The 12,548-nt window shown below is 49.4% G+C and overlaps 2 protein-coding genes across 2 annotated transcripts in view; one reads left to right on the top strand and one right to left on the bottom strand.

Annotated features, from left to right (window-relative positions):
• Positions 1 to 1,399, bottom strand: part of Usp20 (ubiquitin specific peptidase 20) — a 30,656-nt gene extending 29,257 nt beyond the window's left edge. The window contains exon 1 of the mRNA XM_041674685.1: positions 1,327 to 1,399. The gene's annotated coding sequence lies outside the window, so the exon portion shown is untranslated. The remainder of the gene's footprint in view (positions 1 to 1,326) is intronic.
• Positions 1,400 to 1,714: 315 nt separating this feature from the next.
• Positions 1,715 to 12,434, top strand: CUNH9orf78 (chromosome unknown C9orf78 homolog). Its single transcript, XM_041674729.1, has 9 exons — positions 1,715 to 1,928; positions 2,214 to 2,273; positions 4,147 to 4,198; positions 5,254 to 5,324; positions 7,717 to 7,794; positions 9,459 to 9,656; positions 11,228 to 11,364; positions 11,449 to 11,547; positions 11,930 to 12,434. Exons 1-9 carry the CDS (start codon positions 1,846 to 1,848, stop codon positions 12,019 to 12,021), a joined length of 870 nt encoding a protein of 289 aa, XP_041530663.1. The 5' UTR covers positions 1,715 to 1,845; the 3' UTR covers positions 12,022 to 12,434.
• Positions 12,435 to 12,548: the final 114 nt, after the last annotated feature.

Raw genomic sequence — 12,548 nt, 5'->3', positions numbered from 1 at the left:
TCTCCTGACCATCTTGACTCTTTCCTTGAAGGTATCAGAGTGGCCCAGTACCCTAGGGGCTATGGGGCGGGCAGGGCATGGCCAGGCAGGGAAGTTAAGAACTACCTCTGAGCCCGTGAGAGTTGACCCTGGGTTCAAGTCTCTGCGTTGGTGCAGCAATTCCCAAGGAGTCTCTTTTTCAGCCAACAGAGACATGGCGTCCAGTAAGTATCATATACATCTGAGGATGGCTGAAACACTGCGTGTGGGGGTGGGGGTCAAGACTTCAATACTTAATTCCTTTTTGATCAAAGCCAAAAGGCTGTTTCAAAACATTCCAGTCTTTTCTAAGGGGAATGATAACCTCAGAGAAAATTGTTCTGGAGAAAAGCCAAGGCATGGCAGACATGCCTCCCTGCTTCAGAATAGTCTTCCAGAAAAAGTCCCATCAGCCCCTCCCCCAGCCCATGATCTGGAACACCAGCTGCAAGAACAGCAGCAGAGACTCATGGAGACCCACTGTCCCCTGACGCAAGTCCCGTAGCTGAGAAAACGATGCTCCCGCCCCATCTCCCAGCTGTGTAACTTGACGCACCGGTTACTTCTCTAAGCCTCTCAGCTTTCTCTAACTTCCTCAGTTGGAAGGCAGACCCAACTGCATCAACTTCGTGGGATTAGACGGGAGACTTCAGGAGAGAATGCTTAGCCCAGTGCCTGCCACAGAGTTAAGTGTCCAGTAAGAAGTGCTTTGCTCCAGAGGAAGCTAGTAACTAAGGAGTCCCTAAAAGTCCCAGGTGAGCCATTACGCATGCACTTATCCATCTCCTGTTTATGGATACCTCTCAAAGCTAACTACCCACGCAACATCTTGGGGGTGGAAGGTGTATAGGGCAGAGCGACAGTCCTCCAGGCCAAAGGAGACACCCCGAGCTCTCGAAGGGCAGTCCCCAGCCTCACACCTTGGAGCGGCTGAACGTCAGTGGCACCCTTCCTAGAGACCAGTGGCTGCAGGCCACCCTGGGGCGGGCAGTTGGCACCGGGACTGATATTCACCCCCCCAAGGACTCAGCTTTTGTCCGTGAGGAATAAATTTTACAAGTCTGGGGCCCGGAACTCGAGTGGCCTCGCGCTGGCCTTCCGAGCGACGTGCGGCCTGCCAAGAAGAAGCCAGGGCCCTGGGGACTTGGGGCGGACATAAGAGCCGGTCGATGGGTGGGCGGCGGAGACCTCGCTTCAGGTCGCGGCTGTCCCGCAAAGCCAGGCCTCCCCTGTTCGCAGCGGCGGCGCGATCGTCCCTGTTCTAGCGGCCCAGCCCACGGCACCAGGCAGCAGCCGTACGAAACTCACCTGCCGTCGCAACCGCGCCGCCTGTCAGTCAAACGCGCCCACCGCGACGCCGCGCAGAGTCTTATGGCTCTGCCTGCCGTGCCCCGCCTCCTCGCCGTCAGGCGTCCAATCGGGAGAGCCTATGCCAAGGACGGGGGCGGGGTTCTTGGCGCTGCCTCCTAGGGGGCGGATCCGTGCGTGTTGGGGGCGTGGCCGTGCTTGTGTTGAGAGCCCCTGCATGCCGGGAGTAGGGGGAGTGGCCGTGCTGCGGGGGCGTGGCCGTGTGGTTCGAAGGTTGTCACGCCGGTGGTGAGCGTGGGCGCATCGCTGGGGCGTGGCCGTGGGTGTGGCCACGCGGCCGTACCTGACTTTGCTTTTCGGCGTCGGGAGCTTGTGGCTGTGCGGCTGGGGCGCCGCCTAGCAAGCCGGAGGCGGGTCTGCGTCCAGCCGGCGCTCTGACGACATTTCTGCGCGCCGGAAGAGAAGGAGGTCCCCTGTACTACGCGGCTGGTAACGCTGCTCCGAAGATCTGGCGCCGCTATGCGAATCACCGGGAAGACTTTCCGCCGCAGGCGGGCTGACTCGGAGTCGGAGGAAGATGAGCAGGAATCAGAGGAGGTTCGGTACGTGTGTGGCAGGGCACGGAAGAGGGAGACAGTCTTGGGACTGGATGCCAGCCGCCACCGGGAGCCAGGGTTGTTGTCTTTCAGAGGCTTCTGGGGATAAGGCCACTTTTCCTCGACCGCGAAGCTGGGAGAGGTGCTCCGGGTTCGCATAGGTCTGAGTCCCGGTGATGCACCGTGCTACTCGGCTGAGGGACACAGATGTCCTCGTAGCTGAGTTAGGCTTTGAGTTCCGCAGAGAATCTCTTAGCCTGTGCACTACTGTTTTCATTCATTTCTCCCCAGGTTGAAACTCGAAGAAACCCGAGAGGTGCAGAACTTAAGGAAGAGACCAAACGGGGTGAGGTGGGTACCACGAGGGTGGGGGCGGCATCATTGATGACACAGACACTTCCCAGCTAGTGTCTCAGTTACATATCTCTCCTTCGACATAGTTCTTTCTCTAGACATGTACCTTCCACTGATCAAAGACGGGACCAATGTTCTTTACAAATGTTTAATCGCCACATGCCCTGAGCCTGGTTGGTCTCAGAGTCTGCTCCAGGTCACTGACTAGAGTTTTTAATTGCACCGATGAATCGTGACTGACAGTGTGTTGACAGATAAGAGTTTTGAAAACTTAGACAATATTCAAGGAATAAACAATAGGTTGTTGCTGCATGGCTCTGATCCTGTATAGCAAGACCCTATATTTAATAACCTGATGGGCTAAAGAGATGGCTCAGCGGTTAAAAAGGACTGACTGCTCTTCCAGAGGTCCTGAGTTCAATTCCCAGCAACCACACGGTGGCTCCCAACCATCTATAATGGAATCTGATGCCCTCTTCTGGCTTGCAGGCACACATGCAGACAGAGCACTCATGTCAAAAACAAACAAAATAAAAACCTTAGGTAGATAGATAATATTCATAATCTTTCCATGCAGTGGTAACCATTGTTAGCATCTAAAGTTGTTTCCCATCTGCTTCTTTTTAGTTTTTGAAGATTTTAATCAATTTTATATCTACTGCTTTTAAAAATTCAACTCATGATACTGAGCTTCTGCCATATTGTGTGTTCCAGAAAATCTTTTTTGTTTGTTTGTTTGTTTTTCAAAACAGGGTTTTTCTGTGGCTTTGGAGCCTGTCCTGGAACTATCTCTTGTAGACCAGGCTGGCCTCGAACTCACAGAAACCCGCCTGTCTCTGCCTCCCAAGTGCTGGGATTAAAGGCTTGCCGCCACCACCACCCAGCTACAGAAACTCTTTGTAGAAGGCTGCATAACACTGCACCCAGGGTATGTACTATAATTTGTTAATGGATTGCCTAGGTGGGTGTGGTGACTCACACCTGTAATTCCAGCCTTGAGAGAATGAAATAGTAGGAGTACCATGAGTTTAATGCCAGCGCAGGCTGCAGAGTGAAACCTTGTCTCCGCAACAACAAAGCCAGGCCTAGTGGCACAAGCCTGTAATCCCAGCTACTTGGGAGGCTGAAGTGGGACAGTCACAAATTTAAGGCCTGTTTGGGCAACTTAATGAGACCATATCTCAAAAATCGAATAATAAAAGTGTTGGGGCTAGCTTAGTGATACTGTACTCTCTGGGTCATTTTGTAAATCTTCACCATCAGCTACAGCTGCCGTGCATATTCTCTGGCATTTACCTTTTCTCCCAGTTTCCTTGACCGGCAGACTTTTATACTGGGATTCCAGACCAAATGCTATCGGATGACTGTGCGGGAATGTGCACCAGCTGCCCCACTTGCTCTCCCCTCCCACTCCCAGTGCTGAGCACTGTGTCCTTCCAGCAGTGCTCCAGCCCACAAACCTGACTGTCCCCGTTTGCTTCCTGTTGCTGTGACCATGACCAAAAACAACTTTGGTGTCCATGTTTTGATCACCTTCAGTTACTGGGGGAAGTCATGGCCAGAACCTGGAGACCATGGAGGAGCACTACTTCCTGGCTTGCTTCCCAGGTTGACATTCGGCTGCTGATGCAGCACGGGTCCACATACCCAGAGAAGGGAGATCTGCACACAGTGGCCCTCCCACATCAGTCAATAGGAAAGTGCTCCACGGGCTTGTCTGCAGGCCAGCATGATGGAGGCATTTTCTCAATTGAATTTTCCTCTTCCCAGATGACTCTAGCTTATGTCAGTTGACAAACTAGCCAGCACCTTGATTTCTTTCTTGTCTCTGTGTCATTTCTCTTTGTGTGTTTTGTTTTCTTTTGCTCAGTGCTGCCGCCCTTCTGGTGGGAGAGAAGGTTCAAGAGGAGACGACTCTAGTGGTGAGTGTGGCCTCCTCTCTTCTGTGAGTCTTCCTAAGGTATAACATGGTGTCAGGGAGATGCCTTAGCAAGAGTGCCTGCTGTGCAAGCACAAGGGTCCGGGTTTGGAACCCTGGCACCTACATGGAAAGCTGAGAGTGGTGGCATATATATAAATCCAAGCACTGGAGAGGCAGGACAATGTGCTAAGAGGCCCTCTCTCAAAGTATAAGTCAAAGGATTGGGTGATGGCTCTGTGGGGAAAGTGTTGACGTTCTTGCTGCTTAAGTATGGGGACCTGAGCCGGGCGGCGGTGGCGCACGCCTTTAATCCCAGCACTCTGGAGGCAGAGGCAGGCGGATCTCTGTGAGTTCGAGACCAGCCTGGTCTACAAGAGCTAGTTCCAGGACAGGCTCCAAAGCCACAGAGAAACCCTGTCTCGAAAAAACAAAAGAAAACAAAAAAACGAAAAAAAAGTATGGGGACCTGAGTCAGGCCCCTGGTACCCATACAAAAGTTGTATGTGATGGCATACATCCATAATCCTAGCAGGAGTGGAGGGGAGACAGTTGGAGCTCTAGAGCTGACTGGCCAGCCAGTCTTCCCAAATCAGTTAGTTCTCTGTCTGAGATATTTAAGGTGGAAAGAGGTTGAGGCAGATGCCTAACTTGGGGCTCTTGCCTCTGCAACCACACATTGGTACTTACAAACATGTATATACACTGTCCACACACAAAACTAACACACATGGTCACATACACATACAAAGTAAGAAAAGCTGGTGGTAGTGGCACATACCTTTAGTCTTAACACTCAGATCTCTGAGTTCGAGGCCAGCCTGGTCTACAGAGTGAATTCCAGAACAGGCTCCAAAGTTACACAGAGAATTTTTTTTTTTTTTTGATTTGTTGAAAAAGAAAAAAAAATAAGATGGAGAGTGATTGAGAACATACAACATTGACCTCTAACCTTTTCGGGTATGCACATGTGTACATGTGCCTGCATACTCACAGATGATCACACTAACTCAGCTGCTGAATTCTAGATGCTTCCTCTAAGTGGTGTGCTTTCTGCAGGATGACCCTTTCCAAATGACCACAGGGGGCATGGTGGACATGAAGAAGCTGAAGGAGAGGGGCAAAGATAAGTAAGTAGAGGGAACTGGGTGCGAACACACTGTCGCCTTCCTGAGCAGGCAGGGAGGGCAGGGCTGCTGGGACGCCCTGCACAGAGGTTGCAGCCTCTGTGCTGTGCCTGGGGCACACTAATTAGAAACAGCTCCAGGGGATGGCTGAGAGCCAAGAGAGAAGAATCCTTTTGCAAAAGGGCCTTGTTTATTATTTCAACTTGGGCACCCTTTGTATGAAACCTAGTTACAAAAATTGCCCGAGTCCAGGGTTCTGGGCCGTAGGACTGAAGTATGAAGTCGATTAAAATGAAGAGACTGACCACTGGTTGTCTTTCAAACACATGGCCCAGAACAGCTCAAGCCGTTCTTATTTATACAAGTTCTAATGCATTCAAGCATGAGCAGTTTCAGTATATTTCTGTTTAATCATTTCCCAAGAATCATTACCATTTACCTATTTTAGTTTCTTTTCCTCTTCCCCACTCCCTTGACATCACTGACCTGTACCCCATATCATTAATTTTTATATTGCAAGCCAAATGTCTAGCCAGGCACATCTTATTCATACTGTGCCCTAGCCGGCAGCAAACCTGCAGTTACAAAAGAGACTCAAGCCCTATGTTTAACCGTTAACATTGTGATACTTTTATATTTTTGTAATCAGCTGAGTATGATGTCATACCTAGGATATTATTTTCAAATGTAAGTCAATTTCTAAATAATATTTATATCACTTTTTTTTTTTAATATTTATTTATTATGTATACAATATTCTGTTTGTGTGTATGTCTCCAGGCCAGAAGAGGGCACCAGCTCTCATTACAGATGGTTGTGAGCCACCATGTGGTTGCTGGGAATTGAACTCAGGACCTTTGGAAGAACAGGCGATGCTCTTAACCACTGAGCCATCTCTCCAGCCCCCTATTTATATCACTTTTATGTGGACAACAATTGTAATACTATTCTTTATAAATTCTCAAAATGGTAATTAGCTAACTCTTTAACTGTCGGGACTAAGTTTATATTCTTCCTGGCAGTTTCTACAAGAACTTTTACGTCCAAGGGAACTGGGTGGGAGTTTTAACTGAAAAATTATTTAACTGTTAACGTCCTGGCACCAGAGAGATGCTTGACTTTTTAATTCCTTATGTCCTTTCTCTTTTCCTTATTTTTTTTTTAAGATTATTTATTATATTTAAGTGTTTTGCCTGCACGGTCACCTTCACACCAGATGAGGGCACCAGATCTCATTACAGATGGTTGTGAGCCATCATATGGTGGCTGGGAATTGAAGTCAGGACCTCTGGAAGAGCAGTCAGTGCTCTTAACCACTGAGCCACCTCTCCAGTCCCCCTTATATGTTCCTATAAGTTTTTAATACCATCTTTTAAGAAACCGTCTCCCAAGTTCTTAAGTTCTTTGGAACATTGTTATCCCTTTTTTAGGATAGTTAAGTAAGCAAGAATCATTAACCTTAGTGAGTTCCTCCTGCTTACTCAGAATGACTGCCAAGGCGGCAGGGGCAACAGGAGGAACTGGTTTCTGTGAATGATTGCAGAGAGGCTTAATTTCCTTGTAGAGACTTTTAGAAAAATTTTAGAAAACAGCTTTTGTTCCCAGAAAACTCAGCTACAGTCACACAACTGACAGAGCAAAACTAAGAGTCACCATAGGACTAAGCCTTGGGAGAGAGCGAGGCCTGCAGCCCATGAGCTCCCTGGGACCAGCGCAGAGTTTGCAGCATCTCCCACAGGTCCCTCCAGAGGGCCATGCTATAAGGAACTCCATCTGTAAAACATTTATGCACCATTCCCAGGGGTGACAGCATGGCTCCCACCAAAAAAATAATCACGGAAAACCCCAGCACTCAGTAAATGGAAGCGGGAGGATCAGGAGTTCAAGGCCATCCCGGGCTGGATGAGACCCTCTCTGAAAAAGAGAGAAAAGTAAACGTGTTTCAGGAACTGGGGAGATGGCATAGTGAGTAAAGTGGAGGGCCCGAGTTGAGATCCCTGTGACACGTAAAACCCAAGTTTGGCAGCCTGTGTCTGTAACCCCTACATTAGGGAGCGCAGGCAGTGAATCCTGGGAACCTGGTGGCCAACTTGTCTAGTAAGAGTTCATCTCAAAAGACAAAGGGGGGCATCCTGACAGAACCTCTGACCTCCGTATGTGCACGCAGGGTCACACATGCATACACAGGAACTACCTAGTATAAAAGTTTTCAGAAGAAAGCGTGCACCCATCCCCAAAGTCTAAACGCTGCCACCACCGGTTTGTTTGCATTGTGTGTAAGGTTTTTTCTCATTATATACCATACCATGTCGTATGTTTTCATGTGTTTTATGTTGTATTTGAGTTATCTGGTATAACTTGACTTCAATGAATGTGATCTTCTCCCTGCTCTCAGGGTCAGTGAAGAGGAGGACCTGCACCTGGGGACGTCCTTTTCTGCAGAAACTAACCGGAGGGATGAGGATGCAGACATGTAGGTACCAGTGTGTCTTGATGTCTGTAAGCACTGGAGTTGGGCCCCAAGCCAGATGGTCAAAATGTCTATGCTCTCCCAACTTCTCAGGCTTAGAGCTTTGCAAGCCTCTTATAAGTCCTTTTAAAGCCAGTGGGTGGTGGTACACGCCTTTAATCCCAGCATGAGGGAGGAAGGGGTAGATGGATCTTTGTGAGTTTGAGGCCAGCATGGTCTAAAGAGCTAGTTCCAGGGGCTGGAGAGATGGCTCAGAGGTTAAGAGCACTAGCTGCTCTTCCAGAGGTCCTGAGTTCAATTCCCAGCAACCACATGGTGGCTCACAACCATCTGTAATGAGATCTGGCACTGTATCCTGGAAAGTGTATATATAATAAATAAATAATAAAAAAAAAAAAAAGAGCGAGTTCCAGGACAGGGTCCAAAGCTACACAGAGAAACCCTGTCAAAAAAAAGGGGGGGGGGTCTTTGCATTTATATTTCTATCCCCCCCCTCCTCCTATTCTCCTTCCTTCCTTCCTTCCTTCCTTCCTTCCTCTTATGGGACAGATGCTAGCTACAGTACATCCTCAGCCCTTGGATTTGTTTTTACTAGTGATGTTTCCTCAAAACACACAAAGGACTGTCATGGATTGACACTTCTTTTCCACCAAGGCCTTGGAAACGTGGTTGCAGAGTCTCCCTCTTGAGCCCTACCCACACAGGAATTCCCTCTTTTCCTTTATCTTGATAAATCCGAGTTAACTCTGCCGGGGGGAGGGGGGGGGAGAAGGGGGACAGAAACATAATGCCACCTTCAGTCTTAAAAGAGCCTTGGATGTGGTCACATCCGGAGATTGTTGTTGTAGTCTCCAGTATACTTTGATGGTTTGAGTTGGAATTTTCTTTTTTAAATAATTTATTTTATGTGCATTGGCATGAAGGTGTCAGATCCCCTGATACTGGGGTTACAGACAGTTGTGAGCTGCTATGTGGGTACTGGGAATTGAACTCGGGTCTTCTGGAAGAGCAGCCAGTGCTCTTGACCACCAAGCCATCTCTCCAGTCCCCTTGAGTTGGAATTTTCAACACCCGAATGAACTCAAGCTAAATATGGTGGCACACACCTATAATTCTAACACCAAGGAGGCCGAGGCAGGAGGATCTCAAATTTGAGATCATTTAGGTCACACAGTGTAAAACTATGTCAAAAACAACCTCCAGGTATTTTTATTTTTCTTAATTCTCCATGAACTGATAATTTCTTCACTGGAGACAGGCATGTTGACACATGAATTTAATCCCAACACTTGAGAAGTGGAGGCAGGCAGATCTCTGAATTCAAGGCCAGCCTGGTCTACATAAAGAGTTCAAGGCTAGCCAGGGCTTCATACTGAGAACCTGTCTTCAAAAACATTTTCTCCATATTGATAGATGGGATGGGTCGATGGGTAAAGTCATCTGCCACCAGCCTTATGGCTGTGTTCAGTCTCCAGGGTCCACGTGGTGGGAGGAGAGACTCAACTCCCACACGTTGTCCTCTGACCTCCACATGTGTTCTGGTACACATGCTCTCACACGTACATAGGCACATAAAATAGAATGTAAAAGTTCTTCATTAAAAAATGCGTATTAGCAGGTGCCTGTTGTGGCCTTTCTGGACCCCTGAGCCTGTGGTCCTCTCTCAGGATGAAGTACATTGAGACAGAGCTGAAGAAGAGGAAGGGGATTGTGGAGCAAGAGGAACAGAAGGCCAAGCCCAAGAATGCTGAGGACTGCCTCTATGAACTGCCAGAGAACATCCGCGTCTCGTCTGCCAAGAAGACCGAGGAGATGCTGTCCAACCAGATGCTGAGCGGCATCCCCGAGGTGGACCTGGGTATAGAGTACGTCTCCCCACCCTGGCTTTGCCCCTGCCCGACTTCCCTGTGAGCAGTTACACAGACGAGCCACACAGCACTTGCCTAGCGTTCCTAGGAGTTACAGGAAGCTGGGAAGTTAGTTGGTAAAGAACTTGTCATTGTAAGCATGAGGACTTCGATTTGATCCCCAGAACCCATGCCAGAAAAGCCAGGTATAGCAGGGGACACTGGGAAGGTGGAGATTGGCGGGTCATTGCCCAGGCAGCCTAGCCTACTTAGTGAACTCCAGGTCAGTGAGAGGCCCTAATTCCAATGAGGTGCGTGGCTCCTGATGTGAGGGTGTCCTCTGGCCTTCCCATGCACGCTCATATGATGCACACATGTGCTCAGTAATGTTATGAAGACCCTTCTCAAACTCCTTGGAGACCTACAGACAAGTTCTCTCAGGCAAGTTGTCTCTGGAGGTTCCTTACATCTGGTCCCAGTGGCTGAAGAGACTGAAGGGCCCCTGACCTCTTCTCCTCAGCCACTCCTTTCTGTTTATTTCCATCAAGGGCTGTGCAAAAGGCTGGTCCACACCTCCTCTGTGAGCCTTCACCTGCAGAGAAACAAATACTGTGGTCAGAGCTTCATTGCCTAGAGTGAAGTGTTAGGAGGCTTGTGGGCTCTGGTCTCTCTGGTCTGGAGCCCGTTTCAGTTTTGTGGGACTTGAATTCTAGTGTGTGGTGTGTGTGCATGTGCACTCTTGGGGATTTGAACTCGGACCTCCCAGTGCTCTGCCACTGAACTGCATGCCCAGCCTGAGATTTACTTTTTGGTTTTTTGTTTGTTTTGTTTTTTGAGACAGGGTTTCTCTGTATAGCTCTGGCTGTCCTGGAACTCTCTGTAGACCAGGCTGGCCTCGCAATCAGAGATCCCCCTGCCTCTTGAGTGCTATGGTTAAAGGTATACAGCACCACTGCCAGGCTCCAAGGTTTTCTCTTTATCCAAGAGAGAACACATCTGTTCTCCCATGGCCCTGAGTTTTCCATACCAGTGTGACCACAGGGTCAGGCCAGGAAGGGTGGCACACACTGGTATCTGAACCCTGGGGAGGCTGAGACGAGAGGGGTTGGATCTTGAGTTCCAGGGCAACGGGGCTTTGTAGGAACCTTGTCTTAACAAAAAGGAGCTGGGCGATGGTGGCGCACGCCTTTAATCCCAGCACTCGGGAGGCAGAGGCAGGTGGATCTCTGTGAGTTCAAGACCAGCCTGGTCTACAGAGCTAGTTCCAGGACAGGCTCCAAAGCCACAGAGAAACCCTGTCTCAAAAAAAAAAGGAGCCATGTGGCACACTCGAGGGACAGGAGCGAGTGGATCTCTGTGAGTTCAAGGCTAGCCTGGTCAACAGAGCAAGTTCTAGGGCTACCCAGGGAACCCTGTCTTGAAAAACTCAAAAAGGAAAGAAGGAAAGGCCTGAAGCAGCCTGGTACACTGTAGAGCTCTGCGCTCTGGGATAGATGCTTCTCCTTGTGCAGTAGGAGCGACCAGCCTCATCTGTCAGTTCCAAAGGTGTAATGACCTTGTATGAGGTGTGGCTCTTCCTCTGTCCATAGTGCTAAAATAAAAAATATCATTTCCACGGAGGATGCCAAGGCCCGGCTACTGGCTGAGCAGCAGAACAAGAAGAAGGATAGCGAGACATCATTCGTGCCCACCAACATGGCGGTGAACTATGTCCAGCACAATCGCTGTGAGTGCCCTGCCTGCCCCCACACCCCGTGAGTCTCCTAGAAACGCTACCCCGCTTCATAGTCCCTGTTCTTTCTCTGTTCAGTTTATCACGAGGAGCTCAATGCACCTATTCGAAGAAACAAAGAAGAGCCCAAAGCCCGGCCCTTGCGAGTGGGTGACACTGAGAAGCCAGAGCCTGAACGTGAGTACAGCCCTGGGTGGCACTGAAGTGGCTGTGAAGACAGTCATGCAGGCAGGGCAGTGCTCAAGCCCTGCCAAGGACCATGGCCATGTACCTTCCCTTTCCAAGCTGTGGTTCCTCCGTGGTAATGAAGAGGGGGTAGAGGCAGCCCGTTGCTTGCTCTGGGGCCCCCATACTGTGAAGCTGGGAGAGACGGAGTTTGAAGGTTTCAGTAAGGGAAGAGCAGAAATAGCAGTAAAGAAGAGGCACGTAGCGAGGGTCACTTGGGCTCTACTGGCCTCGGTGCTGGGGCTGCTGTCATGGTTGACTCCAACCAGGTCCTCACCTTGGAACGGTAGTCTCTGCTGCTTCTGCCACGACAGGCAGCCTTTGTTCTCCTCAGGGTCCCCTCCCAACCGCAAGCGTCCTGCTAATGAGAAGGCCACAGATGACTACCACTACGAGAAGTTCAAGAAGATGAACAGGCGCTACTGAGGCCGCGGCGGTAGGGATTGGATAGCACACACACAGTGAGATGTTCGAGAAGATGAGCCGGGATGGAGGGGGTGGATAGCACAACGCGCACACACTCGCACTTGTCCCAGTGCAAACAGTGCCCTGCATAGAATCCGCTTGCTAGTTATTGGGGTTCCCCATCCGACGGCACTTCTGCTTACCTGCTGAATTTCTGTTCTAGTTTTGGGTTGAAGACTGCGCCTTCCCCGGTATCTCAGGCTGACCTTAAACTCCCTCTTCCTTCCTCCTGGGATTTTAGAGGCCCCACCACACCTGGCTGGCATTTTCGAACATTAGCTTTGTAACTTTCAAAAGAAAACAATGTATCTATGTCTATGTTGTTTCTTACCTGGGACAATATCAAGAGTGTTATTAAATTGTTTGTAAATATATTGCCTTTCTCATAATTTTGTCCTGTCTCAGGAAGAACTAGCTGTGTTCACTGTGGGTTTGTTTGTTTTGTTTAAGATTTATTTATGAGCCGGGCGATGGTGGTGCACGCTTTT

The sequence above is a fragment of the Microtus oregoni genome, unplaced genomic scaffold (genome assembly GCF_018167655.1).
Source record: "Microtus oregoni isolate MIOR12 unplaced genomic scaffold, Mior012 000025F_ref0000491, whole genome shotgun sequence".
In the NCBI taxonomy this organism is placed as follows: Eukaryota; Metazoa; Chordata; class Mammalia; order Rodentia; family Cricetidae; genus Microtus; species Microtus oregoni.
Note: the sequence above shows the minus strand (reverse complement) of the source record. Positions and strands in the feature narration are given on the sequence as shown.

Excerpts from the sequence above, each read along its gene's own strand:
- CUNH9orf78 (XM_041674729.1), top strand. The coding sequence starts at position 1,846 with ATGCGAATCACCGGGAAGACTTTCCGCCGCAGGCGGGCTGACTCGGAG. Across the intron at positions 5,325-7,716 it reads AAGGAGAGGGGCAAAGATAA|GGTCAGTGAAGAGGAGGACC; the intron begins GTAAGTAGAGGG and ends CCCTGCTCTCAG. Across the intron at positions 9,657-11,227 it reads GAGGTGGACCTGGGTATAGA|TGCTAAAATAAAAAATATCA; the intron begins GTACGTCTCCCC and ends CTCTGTCCATAG.